This window comes from Ammospiza caudacuta, chromosome 3 (genome assembly GCF_027887145.1).
Source record: "Ammospiza caudacuta isolate bAmmCau1 chromosome 3, bAmmCau1.pri, whole genome shotgun sequence".
Taxonomy (NCBI): Eukaryota; Metazoa; Chordata; class Aves; order Passeriformes; family Passerellidae; genus Ammospiza; species Ammospiza caudacuta.
In genome coordinates, this window is record NC_080595.1 from 90880595 (window position 1) to 90894783 (window position 14189).

Genomic DNA, 14189 nt, shown 5'->3' on the forward strand with positions numbered 1-14189 from the left:
AAACCCGAGCATCGCTGCCTGGAGCTGGCAAAGGCAGAGCTGCGCTGCTCTGCTCCACTTTGGGCTCACAGGCCGAAAGTGCGAGGGTGGGGAGGGGGCGGGGGACGGCCAGGGGAAAGGACTAAATTTTCTTCTAACCTATGCTAAGATATAATTGATACAAACTAAGCTCATCAGTTATAAACACGTGTGTCTCGTTTTGCACGGAGCCGAGCAGCCCGCCCCCACTGCTGCCGGTTCTGCATGAGGAGCGATGGGGATGCGGCCGGGACGGGGCGGGGGACGCACATAGGGCCGGTGCCACAGAGCGGGTGTCCCAGACCGGGGGCTGGTCGTGGGGCCCGGCCCGGGCCCGGCCCGGCGCCAGCGCGGCCCCTCCCGCGCGCCCGGAAGCGCCGGGCCCGGGGCCGCCTTCCTGCGGCGCGGCTCCGCCTCCGCCGGGCAAGATGGTGGCGGCAGCGGCGCTGCGGGAGCCGTGAGCCGGTGCCCCTCACGCCGCGCTCTCTCCCCGTCCCTCCCGGCCGCGGTCGCCGCCGCCGCTGCTGCTTCGCGGGCGCCTAGCGGGTGTGCCCGGCGCGGCGGGCGATGCGGGCGGCGGGGCTGCGGGGCTGTGTGTGAGCGCGCCGCCCATGTGGGTGTCCCGGTGAGGCCGGGGGCAGCGGGAAGATGCTGCTGTCGCTGGTGCTGCACACCTACTCCATGCGCTACGTGCTGCCCGCCGCCGTCATGATGGGCACGGCGCCCACCTACATGCTGGCCTGGGGCGCCTGGCGCTTGCTCTCCGCCGTGCTGCCCGCCCGCTTCTACCGCGAGGTGGATGACCGGCTGTACACCATCTACCAGAGCATGGTTCTCTTCTTCTTCGAGAACTACACGGGCGTGCAGGTGAGCCGGGCAGGGCAGGGGGGCTCCGGCGGTCCGGGGAGCGGCCGGCCGTGGTGCCGGCTCTGGGCTCGTCCCTCGGGCCGGCCGCCGTGGGGCCCGCGGGCAGGTGCGGCCGTGGCCTGGGCCCGGCACCGCAGAGGATCCGCCTCGTTCCGCAGCCGCCGCTGCTCCTCTGGTGATGCTTTTCACGGAGTGTTGGTGTTGTGTTCGTTTTGCAGGTCGGGAAACGGAAGAGATGCGACACCGGTCGTGCTCTACCAGCACTTGAATGGCAGCCGCCTTTGCACACTTTGAACCCCTGTGGCCTGTGCTGCACATCTGTAGCATTAAATTGGCAGCAGATGAGAAAGCTGTCGTCAGCTATAATTGTACATAATACAAGTACAAGGTTTTAATAAATAGATCACTTAATCTCTCCGTTAGTACAGATTTTTAGTTTTCGTGCAGTCTGCCTCATGTCACTCTTTGGCCCTTAAATTTTGGATCAGTCATGGATTGTGATTATTCAGAATCTAAGTTTCAGGTTAATAAGTTGAAATTGGAGGCCTCTCTTGTATGATCAGAGGGGTATTTGCATTCAGATGATAATACCTCACAAAGTGCTCAGTGTTTGAGAGGTTTTTTGTAATTTGTCTGTAATTTGGAAATTAGGCAAGGAGATTTTTAATTCTACATGTTAAAAAGTAATAAATGACAGGCACTTCCTGTGTCTAAACATGACCTTCAAAATTTTTTTTATATACAGAAGGCTGTTTGAGGATAGTGTCAGGTTTAGGTGCTTGAGAGCAAGGAATAGCAATATATGTTGACAGACAGAGCTCGTACAAATAAGGACTTCTCATATTCGTGGCTAAGGCCTTTTTCCACTCTGTAATGAAGCATTTCTTTCGGAATCAGGCTGGATCTCCCCTAGTTTCCCCTCTTGAGTGCAGTTGTAGGCCTTGCTTTCATACTGACTCTTGGGAAACCCTCTAAGCCAGCTAAAGATACAAGAGTTGCAGTTTGACATCAGAGTAAATAGAGCGGATACAAAATTAAACAAGATCTTCTTTTGGTGGTAATTTTTGATTCAGCTTGTAATTTATGTAGCTTCACCTTACCTCTTGTCCAAATAAGCTAATTTGTGTTGTGTTTGATATACTAAAAAAAAAAAAAAAGGAGAAGGAGCAGTAGTTCACAGGTACTTACAGTTTTAGCTGCCTTCTCTTTTATGTAGTGTCTCTAGTGCAGATACTTTAATGTGTAGTAACACACTTTGGTCATTAAGTGCTGAAAGTAGTAGTACAGAAGTTTAACTTGACCTATTCCAAGAATGAGAGCCAAAAATCAGTGTACAAATTGTAATGGAAAAGCTGCTCAAGCTGCTTACAACTGCTGTGCAGACAGTACCAAATGCTTAGAATTTTTAAAAGGAACGATTATCCAAAAAATGCCTGTGATATTAAAGAAAGGAAAATGCTAACCAAAAGAAACAGCAAGGCAGCCATCATCTGTTGGCCTGTTTTATTGCACTGATAAACTTCATACAAACAGAAAAATGGTGATGATCGATTATAGGCCACTAACAGGAGATCGATTAGGAGAATATTGAAACAGAGATGCTTTGTCACAGTAAGCAACAAATAATGATAAGAAACTGTGGAGGAGGAGACATGTGTCATATGATAAATAAAATAGTAACCATGACTGGAAGGCAAATAAAAGCTTGGAAAATACAATACATGTGTAGAGAGGTAAGAGCTATAACCTTTAAAATCCATGTGTCATTTAACTGGAAGATAGTCCCCACTTGTTTAAGGGAGAGAAACAGGGTGTCCTTTTAGACCAACTTTAGTGAATGCTGCACGTGTTTTAACTTGAAACTCACAGTGGAAAGTTAACCATGTGCCTGAGTGTGTGAGATTGGGATGGTAACCTGAGACCTACTGTGGATGGGCTGTCTTCAGGCATGTAATTAGATGCAGAAGTATGGCATCATTAAACTTAATTCCAGTAAACCAGCAAAAAATAGTAGCTTCATAAAGGCAGCTGTAGGGCTCTACCAGCACTAAGGCGCCATAAGAGCCATGGGAGGGAGGAATTCTGCATCTCTTTCAAATCTATTAATTTATTCAATCAATTGAAGAGTGTTGGGATGTTTATTTTTGTACCTGAATAAATAGGAGACAACCTCATCCATCAGAATACTGGAACTTGTAGTCTCACTCAAGTCATTAGGATTCTACAGATGCTTAAGTGACTTTTTGTTAACACTGTTGCTTTAAAATGCCTTTAATGTTATGTACTGTTTAGCATTCTTTGGTTTTACACTTAAGGTATTTGTGGTTTTTCAATACAAGAACATGCTAAACCAGTTGTGGATATTTGAAGTGTCTGATCTTAAAATAATTTTCCAAAATTCCCAGTAATGTGAGTGGGTATTAATAAGGTAGAGTTGGTTATGAACATAAACATGGCTGACTATATTTTTGATTCAAATACTAGTCTATTGTGATATTTCTTTCTATTTATTTATTGTCAAAAGGTGATGTTTCTCTCTATCATTTGCTGTTAATCAATTAAGCTTCTAAATCTGTCTCACAGCTGCATGCACAAGTGTATTTTTCTTCTTTTCTTTGTTCTTGACTTGAAAGTTCTTAGCCAATTCTTTAAAAACAAAAACTGTAGTTCATGCTAGGAAGGCTTTTTATCTTTATAGCAAGCTCTTCTGTTTTGAAATGTGACTAAGTAAGGTGATAACCTGATCTGCATAATAGAAAATCTTGAAATATTAGTCTTTCTCTTTTTCTTAAGTATTTGACTTGAGATATAAAATAATTCCAGAGCTATAATTGCTGTGAGCTCTAGGTCCTAGAGAGTGGCTTATGAAGTGACTGTAAAAGTTTTTTACTTGGTAAGTAAAAAAGTATTTAGTTGTAAATACTTTCTCTTTTTAAATTTTGGTTAGACTCTTTTTTTCTATTGAAACAATTTTGTTTTACAAAGCTTGAGAGAACTCAAGCTTCCTTGGCATCAGTTTAGGTTTTCCAATAATATTAGAATTCATTAACGAATTGCCAAAAATAGTCCTTTTTGCTGACTGTCATGCAAGAGTTGGCAGCAGAAGACTGAAGAACCAGTACTGAGAGTACAAAAAGCAACAACAACATCCCAGTGCTGTGAGGTAAACTTGACAAAGCCAGTGTGACTATAAAGTGAAACCCTATAATGCTGTGTAAATTTGTCAGTGCAATTGCAGTTTAGCGGGCATCCATGAATTCTATTAAGCAGCTGTAAATATTTTTAATTAATTAATTGTGGCATTGTGACAGTGCTCCTCAACAATCTCTTGGATTATATACTCAGAGTAATGAAATGTATAGAAGTGGTATTGGAAAGTGGCACGGAGAGCACGTCCCTGCTTTGGCCCTGTGTTACTTCTCACCTGTCCTGCTGTAAGATGCAGGTGCCCTACAGTACTGTTTTCTAGGAGGAATATTGTATAAAGTGAAAAGGATTCCATGTTAAGAGAGTCTCAGAGAGCAAAGGATGTTAATTTTATCAGTGATGGGTTAGAGCAGTTCCTGGTACAAGCAGGTACAATTCATGCACTTTGAAGGACTTCCATCTGCAAGTGCTAGTTGGTTTGGCCCCAGGTTTCTGAATCATCAAGTAGCTGATGAACTGTGGTTTTTGTACTACTTTTCTCTTTACTGTGTCAGGGAAGTCTGGTCTCTTCCATTTCAAACAGACTATAAACAGTTGAGTCTTGCCATAGAATGTGAAAACCAGGATGCTGCATATGTGTGTGTGATTAGAATGGTTGAAAGGCTGAAAGGACTGGTAATTGAATATGATGAATGCTCTCATCTCTCTCTGACCCTGAGCATCTTATCCCAATTGCTGTCAGGGTAATGAAATTAATGCCTATTGTGTTTGTGAACATGTTTCAGATCAGATGAGAACTAAATGTTCTTCAACTTTTTTTGTTGTAATTGTGTTTGATATTTTGTACTGAATGCTGGTGAAGAAATAATCACTCAGACTGCTTCCTAAAGGATCATTTTCATCTGAAAGGTTTTGACAATTGAATGAAATCCATAATTGAATTAATGCTCAAGGATTTTGTTCAGTACTTGTGTCAGCTGTGTTCCCTACCCCCACTTCCCGATTAATAGAAGTTTTTGGAAGCGGTGTCTTTATAAAGACATAATGAAATTCTGGTCTTCATTGTCTTTACAGGGCTCTGGAAAGGCTGTAAGAATCAGATAATACCTTAGTGTTGTTTAGTAGAGCTAAACAATTATTTTATAAAATACAAGAGATGCTTGTTTAACAGTGTGAAGTGCTTCCTGGATTGATATTGAAGCTTGGACTTGCTGTGTTTCAATAGGGTTGAAAACTACTTAGGTTCAGAGCAAACTAAAACTTTGTAGAGCAAATGTACTGCAGAACTCTTGACAGTACTTTCCAGTGGAGTAGAGCCTGGGATATTTTTCATATCTTGGCTTCCTAGGAAATATGTGAGGAGAGCTTGGTGTCTGAGATTGGGATGCATGCTTAGTCTTGAAGCTGTTGACCAGTTTGCAGTGCAAGTGAGTGTCTGTGCCCATCTCTGTTCCCAGGACAGTGACCTTCCCAGGCAAGATAATCTTTACTTACTTCTTGCTTTTCCTTTTGAAGCTGTTCAGCTGCCCAGCAGGTAATTCTTGAGGGCCCAAGGTAGAAGTGGGAAGGCAAGAGGTAGTGCAAGTTTGACAGCCAAGTTGCAGCATACAAGGAGGTGCTTTGGTTGCTGTTGGTGGGGTAGTTTGTCTTTTCTCAGGAACCTGGTTCTTCCCTTTCTGCACTGGGGGAGACATCACAACCAGGTTCATCATAGCAGGGTGAAGGTTTGGTTTCTGACTGCTTCCTGTCAGTAGATGTGAGTGACAGGGTTTGGCTCCTCTTTAGATGAGGACCCATTTCCCAGGCAAATGCCATAACCAGAAAGTCCAAAGGAAACAGAACTTTTCACCCTTCTTCAGTTGTGTTTGGAAGGAAAGTGCTGGCAGTTGCATTTTGGCATGGGCCTGGGTATACGAGCCTGCTCTTGAGTTTCCTGAGCTCTCCTGCCTGTGTGGCAGCTCAGGAGTGGGAGGATTCTGGAATGGTGTGGGAGCTGAGCAGGAATGTGCAGAGCTGCCATCAAGGCAAACCTCTAAGCTCAGGTTGGAGCTGAGCAGCCTCTGATGGCTCGAGCTTTCCTCGTTCATGTAGCTTGTGACAGTAACCCCAGTTAGTACCTGGTTACATTGCTGCTTTGTGAAACAGTGTTAGCTCTTGTGAGGTGTGTTGAGAGATTAAAATAATCATGCTTGTAACTTAATTGCGATGGTGGAAATAGTGAAGTAAAGGTCTTGGGGAAGTGATAGAAATGTGGGGACTTGTGCAATGCAAAGACTGGAAAGAAGTTAGGAGAAGGTAGGGAAGCGTATCATGTTTGTGTGATAAATTTTTGAAAGAAGCCCAGTGAAATTTTTCTGCTGTGATGAAATTTTTCTGGCTCCATTGAGAAGGTTTACCCTGCTTCATTTCATTAGAGATTTCAGTGTACAGCTGTCTCCAGGCATATATGTCTTTTGTAGTACGCAGCTAAGTTCTCTGTGTTATTAGAACAAAAATTAAGTGATACCTGCTAAGCCTGAGGGATGCAGCTTTCAAATTGAGATGCATGCCTAATTTTAGACTCTTACATTCAACTGTGGTATGAGGTAGCAAAAATAGATTAGGTGTGTTAACTTTGTGCTCTTTCTGTTTTAGATATTGCAAACCAAATATTTGCATATATCTTCATTTTTATCCTGTGCCTTTGACTATAGATCTGAAGGTGAAAGTGGTGTCCTTCAGGACTCTTGTTCAACAATATACCATCGAGAGTTCCAGTCTGTTGCAGATCTGGCTTTGGGGCAATCTGGAAAGAATTTAGTATGGAGAGGCTCTGCATTCAGTGCTGGTCCTGATCATCCTCCACTTACTGCCTGATATATGAAAATAAAATAAATAAAATCTGAGGTCTAGTTAGCATTTTTAGAAATCAAGTATCAGCTACCTGAACCAAAACTGCTGTTTGGGTTCATAAACTAGTAGCTTTGTGTAGAGATTTGCCTAGCATGTGTTTCATAAATGGCAAGTCACAACTGAATCTGAATTTTATAGAGCCTTATCTGTCTCAGTCCACAACTTAAAATATAGGTGTTTACATTTTAAGTTAGCTGCATGTACTTATGAAAATATTGGAGAGTATGTGTCAGGTAGGAAAAGCTAAGGAGTCCATGGACAAGTTTGAATGCTCTTACAAATTCAGATTCCAAGTATTTGACCAGTAAATTTTGCAATCTTATGGTTTGGTTTTAAAATTTTCCATTTAAATATACTTTTTTAAAATATCTTAAGATTTTTGGTATGTGGATTTTTCATTACAATTTGTGCTTAGTGTAATTTTTTACATTAATAAATAAAAGAGATATTTATTGCTAATTTTTTAGCCAGCATTAGTTTTATACACTATACTCTTTTTGTGTTTAACTCTGTTCTGGTAGATGCTGGGCTGTGGAGTTTTACAGTGCTCTTCCATGCCCTTTTCTTCTGCTTACATAATATGGCCAGGTACTTTATGTAAGGATGATTGTTAATTTAGATGGTTTTTCTCCTGGTACTCTACCATCAGACCCTGTTCTTGCCAACAGAAGATTCTGTTCATTGTTAAACATTTGTGTGCACTTCTTTCAAATTTTTTGCCGTAGGCTTGCAGGTGGGGTATTCTTTTTTCAGTTTTAGTTGTGTTAGATAAAGTTGGCTCAGATGTCAGGGATTTTGACATTACAGTTATGAGGAAGCAGATCTTCTCAGGGGGAAAATACTCTTTAATCTCTTTTCTGTCAGTTTGAACCCTATGAAGGGATTTGGTATAAAAAGCCAGGGAAATTATTTTCTTTTGTTCATTTCTTTTCTGTCACATACTACTTGTCATCTTCTCTGTTACAACTAGATCTTCTGTGGGAGTAGGAAATAGCGTTTATGCTAGTTTGATTTTTTTAAATGTAAAATAAACTATACATGATTTGGTAAAATTTTGTATTTTAGTTCATGACTAGATATAAAAAAATACGAGTTTGGATTGCTTTGAACTGATTGTGGTAGTTGAAATAATTTTACCTGGCAAATTTACAGATTGACTAGAAGAATTACTTTGTTCCATTTCATAGGGCTGCATGGGAATCTGGGGGCATGCATGTTTTTTTTGAGTAAGCAAACAGTGCATAGTTCTGAGCAAGCTGCAGGTGAACCGGCTCATTCGCACACTGTGCTGGTGAGCAGATAGATGAGAGTGATTTTAATGTGACGATTTTTGAGGCTGATCAGTTCGCTGTGTTCAGTTCTGGAGGCAGAATTGTTGCAGATATCTCCCTACATCTTCTTATGCTCTGTAGTGATCTCTTTGCCTTACTGTGAAAGTCCAGAGTGCTTAAATTCTAAATACCTGCTGATGATGTGTGGAGAAGCTTTCAGAAATCCTATTTCACAATCACAAGCAGAGGCTAGAGAGGTTTCATCAATCATCCTCATTCATATCGACTCGCTGAGAGCTTCCCAGCAGCTTTCAGTCTCTACTTGCTACAAACACTTGTAACAATATTACAAATAGAGATGCAAACAACTTCTCCGTGAAATCCAAGGCATTTAAAAGCCAAGTTCCTGTTACAAAGAGCTGTGGCAGGAGGAAACACTGCAAACTGCTACAAGGTTTCCTGCTCTTGTGTGGTGGGCAAAGGGTATTTCCAGAGTGAGCTTAAAGGGATGTTACATATTTTCCACTACAGAAGGTAATAAAGTAAACAATGGCTACATGTATGTGAGTTGCTTTTGCCCTTCTTTTAAGGAAATTACTGAAATGTGCGTGAGGAAGTCTCCAGAGATGCAAAAAGCTTTTAAAGGAGACTTTCTCTTATTGAAACAGGTGCAATACTTACTTCCACTCTTGTACTAGAAGCCATGTTCAGGTTTTATATAATGCCGAAATGCCAAATGTTCGGAAAAACACTCCTGTTGAAATCTCATCATGCAAATAATTACCTTTCAGATATGTCTGAAGTATATGCAGTTATTATTTTTAAAATTTCATTACTGGTGATTTATGATGAAATTTAGGTACTCTAATTTTGATTTTTCCCAGATGGTCACTGATTGTAATGGTGGATTTGTGCCATTGAACTGCACTGTAATCAAAAGCAAGTAATTTGGAGAAAGAACTGTAAATTATTTGGGCACTGAAAATAGGATTTTTTCAGACTTTAGATGTCAGAATCTTAAAATCATAGCAAATCTTGGGGCATTATCAAGACTGGAACTGTTATCAAGACTGGAACATTTAAGATACACAGATGCTTTTTAAAAATTTTGTTAAGGATTCATCTGAGAGCTAAGGAGTACAGAGGACAATTATCTTTAATTGAGCTCATAATCTGTAAAGCCTTTACAGTCAGCATCAGAACAAAGTGACTTTTATGCATGTATCTAGTACATGGAATGAAGTATAACCAAACACTCATAGAAGTTTGTCCATTTATACCATAAGGCTAAAAACTAGTATGAAAATAAGAATGTACAGGCTTCATATATAATATAGTTCTATTTCATCTAAATAGGTTGTTATTATAGTTTTCTTACAAAAAGGAAATTAAATGACAAGAAGTGTATTTTCGAAAGTTCTGTGCTCTCTGATTGAATCAAATCACAAATGTATTTTTAAAAAATTGAATTACATTACATATAGGAATCTTTTCAATATTCTCCAGAGATTAATCTCTTAGTAAGGTTTTTTCCCACTGAACCCCAGCAAAATACATAGCTGCAGAATGTTTGAATGAACTCTGCTTCAATAAAATGGATTGCTTTGTGATTTTATGGCTTGCTGCTGAGCTTGCTAGAGCTGTCTGAGCAGCAGACTTCAGACTTGTGCAATTCTGTGTTGAGCAGATAGTCCCTAAAGAGGTTATGACATGTAACAATAGTATGATCGTTACCTTAGAGCTATGTGTCCTAAAGGTTTTTTTAGAAAATTTATAAACTTTTTTTTTCAGATCTAGAAAAAATGCAACTAATAACATCAAAGTCCTTCCTCTTCTGTTCTATTCGTATTCCTTATGCTGTAGGCAAGTGAAACCTGTATCTGTTAAATGTGAATAAAAGTGCTCCTTTGTCTTCCGTGAAGAAATATAAGCATTTAAAATTCTTATAGTAAGACATCTGAAAACTTAAGAAATGTGTCAGCCCCAAGTAGAGATTCCCTATCTGTGTCCTGTCTTGAGCCTGCTTCTAGTCAAACAGTGTAAATAGATTCTATGGTGTGAGGTGCTTTCTCTGGGAGCTCAAAGGACTTGAGACACGAGACAGGTTTTTGATGGCTGCAGAGGTCAGCTTGCACAGGTACGTGCTAGTTGGTTTGGTGGTTTGTCATGCAAGCTCCACCCTTTCGCCAGAAAATTGTATCCAGAGTTTGTAAGAAACAGATGAGAAATATGTTTTAGGATACTATTTATTTTAGTAGATGTGTTGTATAGTGCCCAGCTAACAGAGATGCTCTCGGCCCATGCAGTCCCCATTAGTAATTGTGAAGAAATAGTGAAGTGGAGAGAGGTGCATTTTGTGAGGATAGTACAGCAGAGTAGGAAGTCTGTGTGGTCCTTTTTAAGTGTTGATGTCTTAACTCGTTCTCCAGAAGAGGGGTGGAATATTCTTCCCCTGATATCCTGCTTTTATCCCTCTTCCCAGTTTCTCTTGCCTGTGCTTGAAGCTGATGTTTTTCCTTAACACAGTGCTTTGCTTTCACAAAGTGCTCCAGTGAACGTAAGTTTTGTTGAAGTAGCAGCAAAGATGGGGACATCATTCTTTAATTCACATCTGGTATCTTTGAATAGAGAAGGGAGGAGGATTAAGAAGTCTGGGGAACCAAGACTGAGTGTGCTGGTGGACTGATAGACACCAGATGAGTTGGCCCAAGTTTTTACCAGCAATAACCAGTTGTATTGCCTTAATGTTGCTGAAGCAGAAGTCACACTATCAGAAGATCTGCTTGCAGATCAGCCTCTAACTGCTCCCATTATGAGCCACATCCAATTACAATATTAAGTTAATCTCTTTGCTAGGACTTTGATGTGATCACAAATTGACCAGCAGATCTTCTGATAGTATGATTACTTTTACCTACAGTTATTTTTGCCATGACAGTGTTTACTGAGCTAATACTGCTAACATGTGATGAAATCATCTATTTAATTTTCTTTGGTATGTCAAGATTTCATAAGCAAGAAATAAAATTCTTAACTCTAAATTAGGAGTGTCCACTTTGTTTCAGTGAAAACGTGTGCATATTATGGGTTATTCGGGTGTGGCTGCCATGCAGGACTGTTCCATATTGCTACATGAGCTACCACAATTAGCACAGCCATAGTTAAGTATGTTGCACTGGAAAAAGCAGTCTGGTAGGGAAGCTGAACCTGGTGTCACCAGATCCCCCAGGAGCTCCCATTTGCATGCCTAGATCAGCCTATCACTGAATCAGTACATTCTCCCAGCAGAACTACTTGTCATTTCCTGCTAATTCATCAAAGCTTCACCTGGACAGGACACCCTGAGGTGTGTCTTGTGGCTGCTGAGCCTGTGAACAGCTTGGTGTGTGGCATCCATGGAAGCTGGTTACCAGCCTTCCCACAGAAGGGATCCAATAGCATCCAGTTTCCTGTGTTTGAGACCTCACTGTATTGAGTTTGACAGTGCTACTGTGTAAACAGAGGTGAAAGGCCCACATTAACTATATTACCCATTACTGCAGACTGCACTGCTAAGCAACCAAAACCTGGCTAAAAGCACACATTTCAGTGTTGTGTACACAAGTAATGTTTGCAGTGTTAGACTGTACATCTGCATTTTAAACACTTTCCCTTAAATTTCTACTTACTTTGGCTTGCTGTGTTGCTCTCCCTATTGACTTGTTTTCTTTGCTTGACTTCATTGTGCCTTTTTTTTTTTTTAACAGCAGATTCTATTCTAAATGAACAGGTTCCTCACTTGCTTCATTGTGGCTGGCAGGGCACTTTTCATTTCATTAAGCTGATAGATAGGTAGAATATATGTATACTGTAGTGTCTGGACAGCCATGCATGAAATATGTGAAACACTATACTAAAATTCAAATTGCCTCCCAAGCATGCCCTGCCTGTCCTGTGCTGTTTCCCTGGCACTGGCTGCAGGGGCAAGACCAGCCCTGCTGATGCTGTGCGCATCCTGGGAGCAGCGCTGCTCCTCTGAGGAGGGCTGGGAGTCTTTATGCCACTCAGATGTCTTCAGGTTACATCCAAAGGGGCTTGAATAAAGGTGGGCACTGTGGATTCCTGTTTCTGCCCTGCTGTCCCGGGTGAGTCACTCAAGTGCTGCCTTAGAGCACAGTGCTTGAGGCACCAAGGTATGGGTTTGATCCCCATATGGACATTCACTAAAGAGGTGGACTCGAGGATCCCTGTGGGTCCCTTCCAACTCAGAATATCCTGATTTTGTAATTCACTGTGGCCCCCAAACATCTGCACCAGCAAAATGAGAAAGAGTTAGGAGGCTGCACAGCCTTTACAGCAAGGAATTCTGCAAAGTTAGCTAAGAAAAACAGCAGGGAGTCCAAGGTTGTCTGGAGGCCATGAAGAAGAGTACTGTATTGTTTCCTTCTGCATCTATAATATACATGAGGTGCTCTGGTTTACCTGAACACATCAGAGGGCCAGAAATTGGAGTCTTGTCCTGAGTAGATTATTCTGCTTATACACAGGCAGGTTAATTCCTCAGACACCATCTCAAAGGGAAAAGGACATTCTGTAGGATTCAAAGCTCTTAACTGTTGCCATTCAGTTGTGTATGGTGAATATTTTCAGAAGCCTGATAAAGCAAAAATGCTATGGTCTCAGAGGGAGAGCTGCGTGGGTGCCCAGAGTAGGTGTCTCCTGGGACTGCAGGCTGGAAGCTGCCATTCTTAGCTACTTGTAGTAACAGTTGTAAGTTTGTTTCTCAGTTCTTTAACTGAGAGTGTCTAAGGTGAATGGCTGTTTGCTGGCCTTTGATGAACTGTGTAAGCCTTCCCTGGAGATCTGTGAGATGGGCGGTGCCGAAGTGGATGATGCTGCAGATAAAGCTGGTGCATCCTCTTAGGCTGAGCCATCTGAGCAAGCAACATAGAGCTTTCAGATTTTCTCATTCTTACCTTTGCTTTGAAATGAAACATCCAGTTTTCGTGCATTTAATGAGAACTAATATAAATGAGACTTTTTATTTTTCTTTTTTAGTTCTGTACAACAGTTTGGCTGTGTGTTTTATCATGAGTAAAAGATTTTGGTCCATTACATGTAAACACATCTAACCCTTAGGGTAAGCCATAATGTTGTGCATAGGAGTTGTTTACAGGAACAGTGAGTGGGTGTTCCTCTGAGGTTAAAAAGTGAACTAGATCCAATCTTACTGAAATAAAAAATTACGCAGATTAACTGTTATATTTGGCAGACACCAGCAAATATATATTTTTTTATGGGAATGATCCTTTATATTTGTTTTTACCCATGCAATAATCCAAAGCTAGTGCTTTAAATTGTGGGTCTGATTGCACTGAGATTTTGACTTGGTACATTAAAATGGAAATATTTACAAGTTGAAGTTATAAATTGTGTATTTCAAATCCTTTTTCTTGTGTGGGGCAGCTCTTGGGGTTAAGTTTTGTTTTATTCTTGTTCTTATTTTTTCTCTACATTTTAGAAAAGCTCAAATAACATTCAAGACCTTCTGGTTTAATGATTTGTTGTATTGGGCCTTCTCTCTTACTCTAAAATTCTCTTTGCCAGAAACTGCATAGTGGAGTCTTAACTTGAAATTAAAGAAAACAGAATTTATGGACATTGTGCATAACAGTGCTAGGAAAGCGTACACTTGTAAAATGAAGTTTTAACTCTATAAGTGAGAGTAGGAAGATTTATTTCAGAGGAATTTGTGCACCTGAACTGTAAGGTCAACCCTTAGACTGCTACCTTGCTCTAAACTGTGAGTGGTACCTAGTGTCAGCAGTAAAGTTATAAATTCTGGTACTTCAATGAGAAGGCTACTCCTATAGCAGAATCTTGTTCAAATTTCAAATCTTGTTCAAATTTCTCAGATACTGTTCAGAATATACTTGTCAACTAACTTGTTACAGGTATTGTTCAGTTAGAATTTATTGTGCATGCCTTTTTCATTTTTGGAAAAAAATATCTCAA

The 14189-nt window shown here is 41.0% G+C and overlaps 1 protein-coding gene across 1 annotated transcript in view; it reads left to right on the forward strand.

Moving 5' to 3' along the window:
• Positions 1 to 453: 453 nt before the first annotated feature.
• The window catches only part of AGPAT5 (1-acylglycerol-3-phosphate O-acyltransferase 5), a 53671-nt gene continuing 39935 nt past the window's right edge, over positions 454 to 14189 (forward strand). The window contains exon 1 of the mRNA XM_058800838.1: positions 454 to 885. Coding sequence (XP_058656821.1) covers positions 667 to 885 — 219 coding nt within the window. The 5' untranslated portion in view covers positions 454 to 666. The remainder of the gene's footprint in view (positions 886 to 14189) is intronic.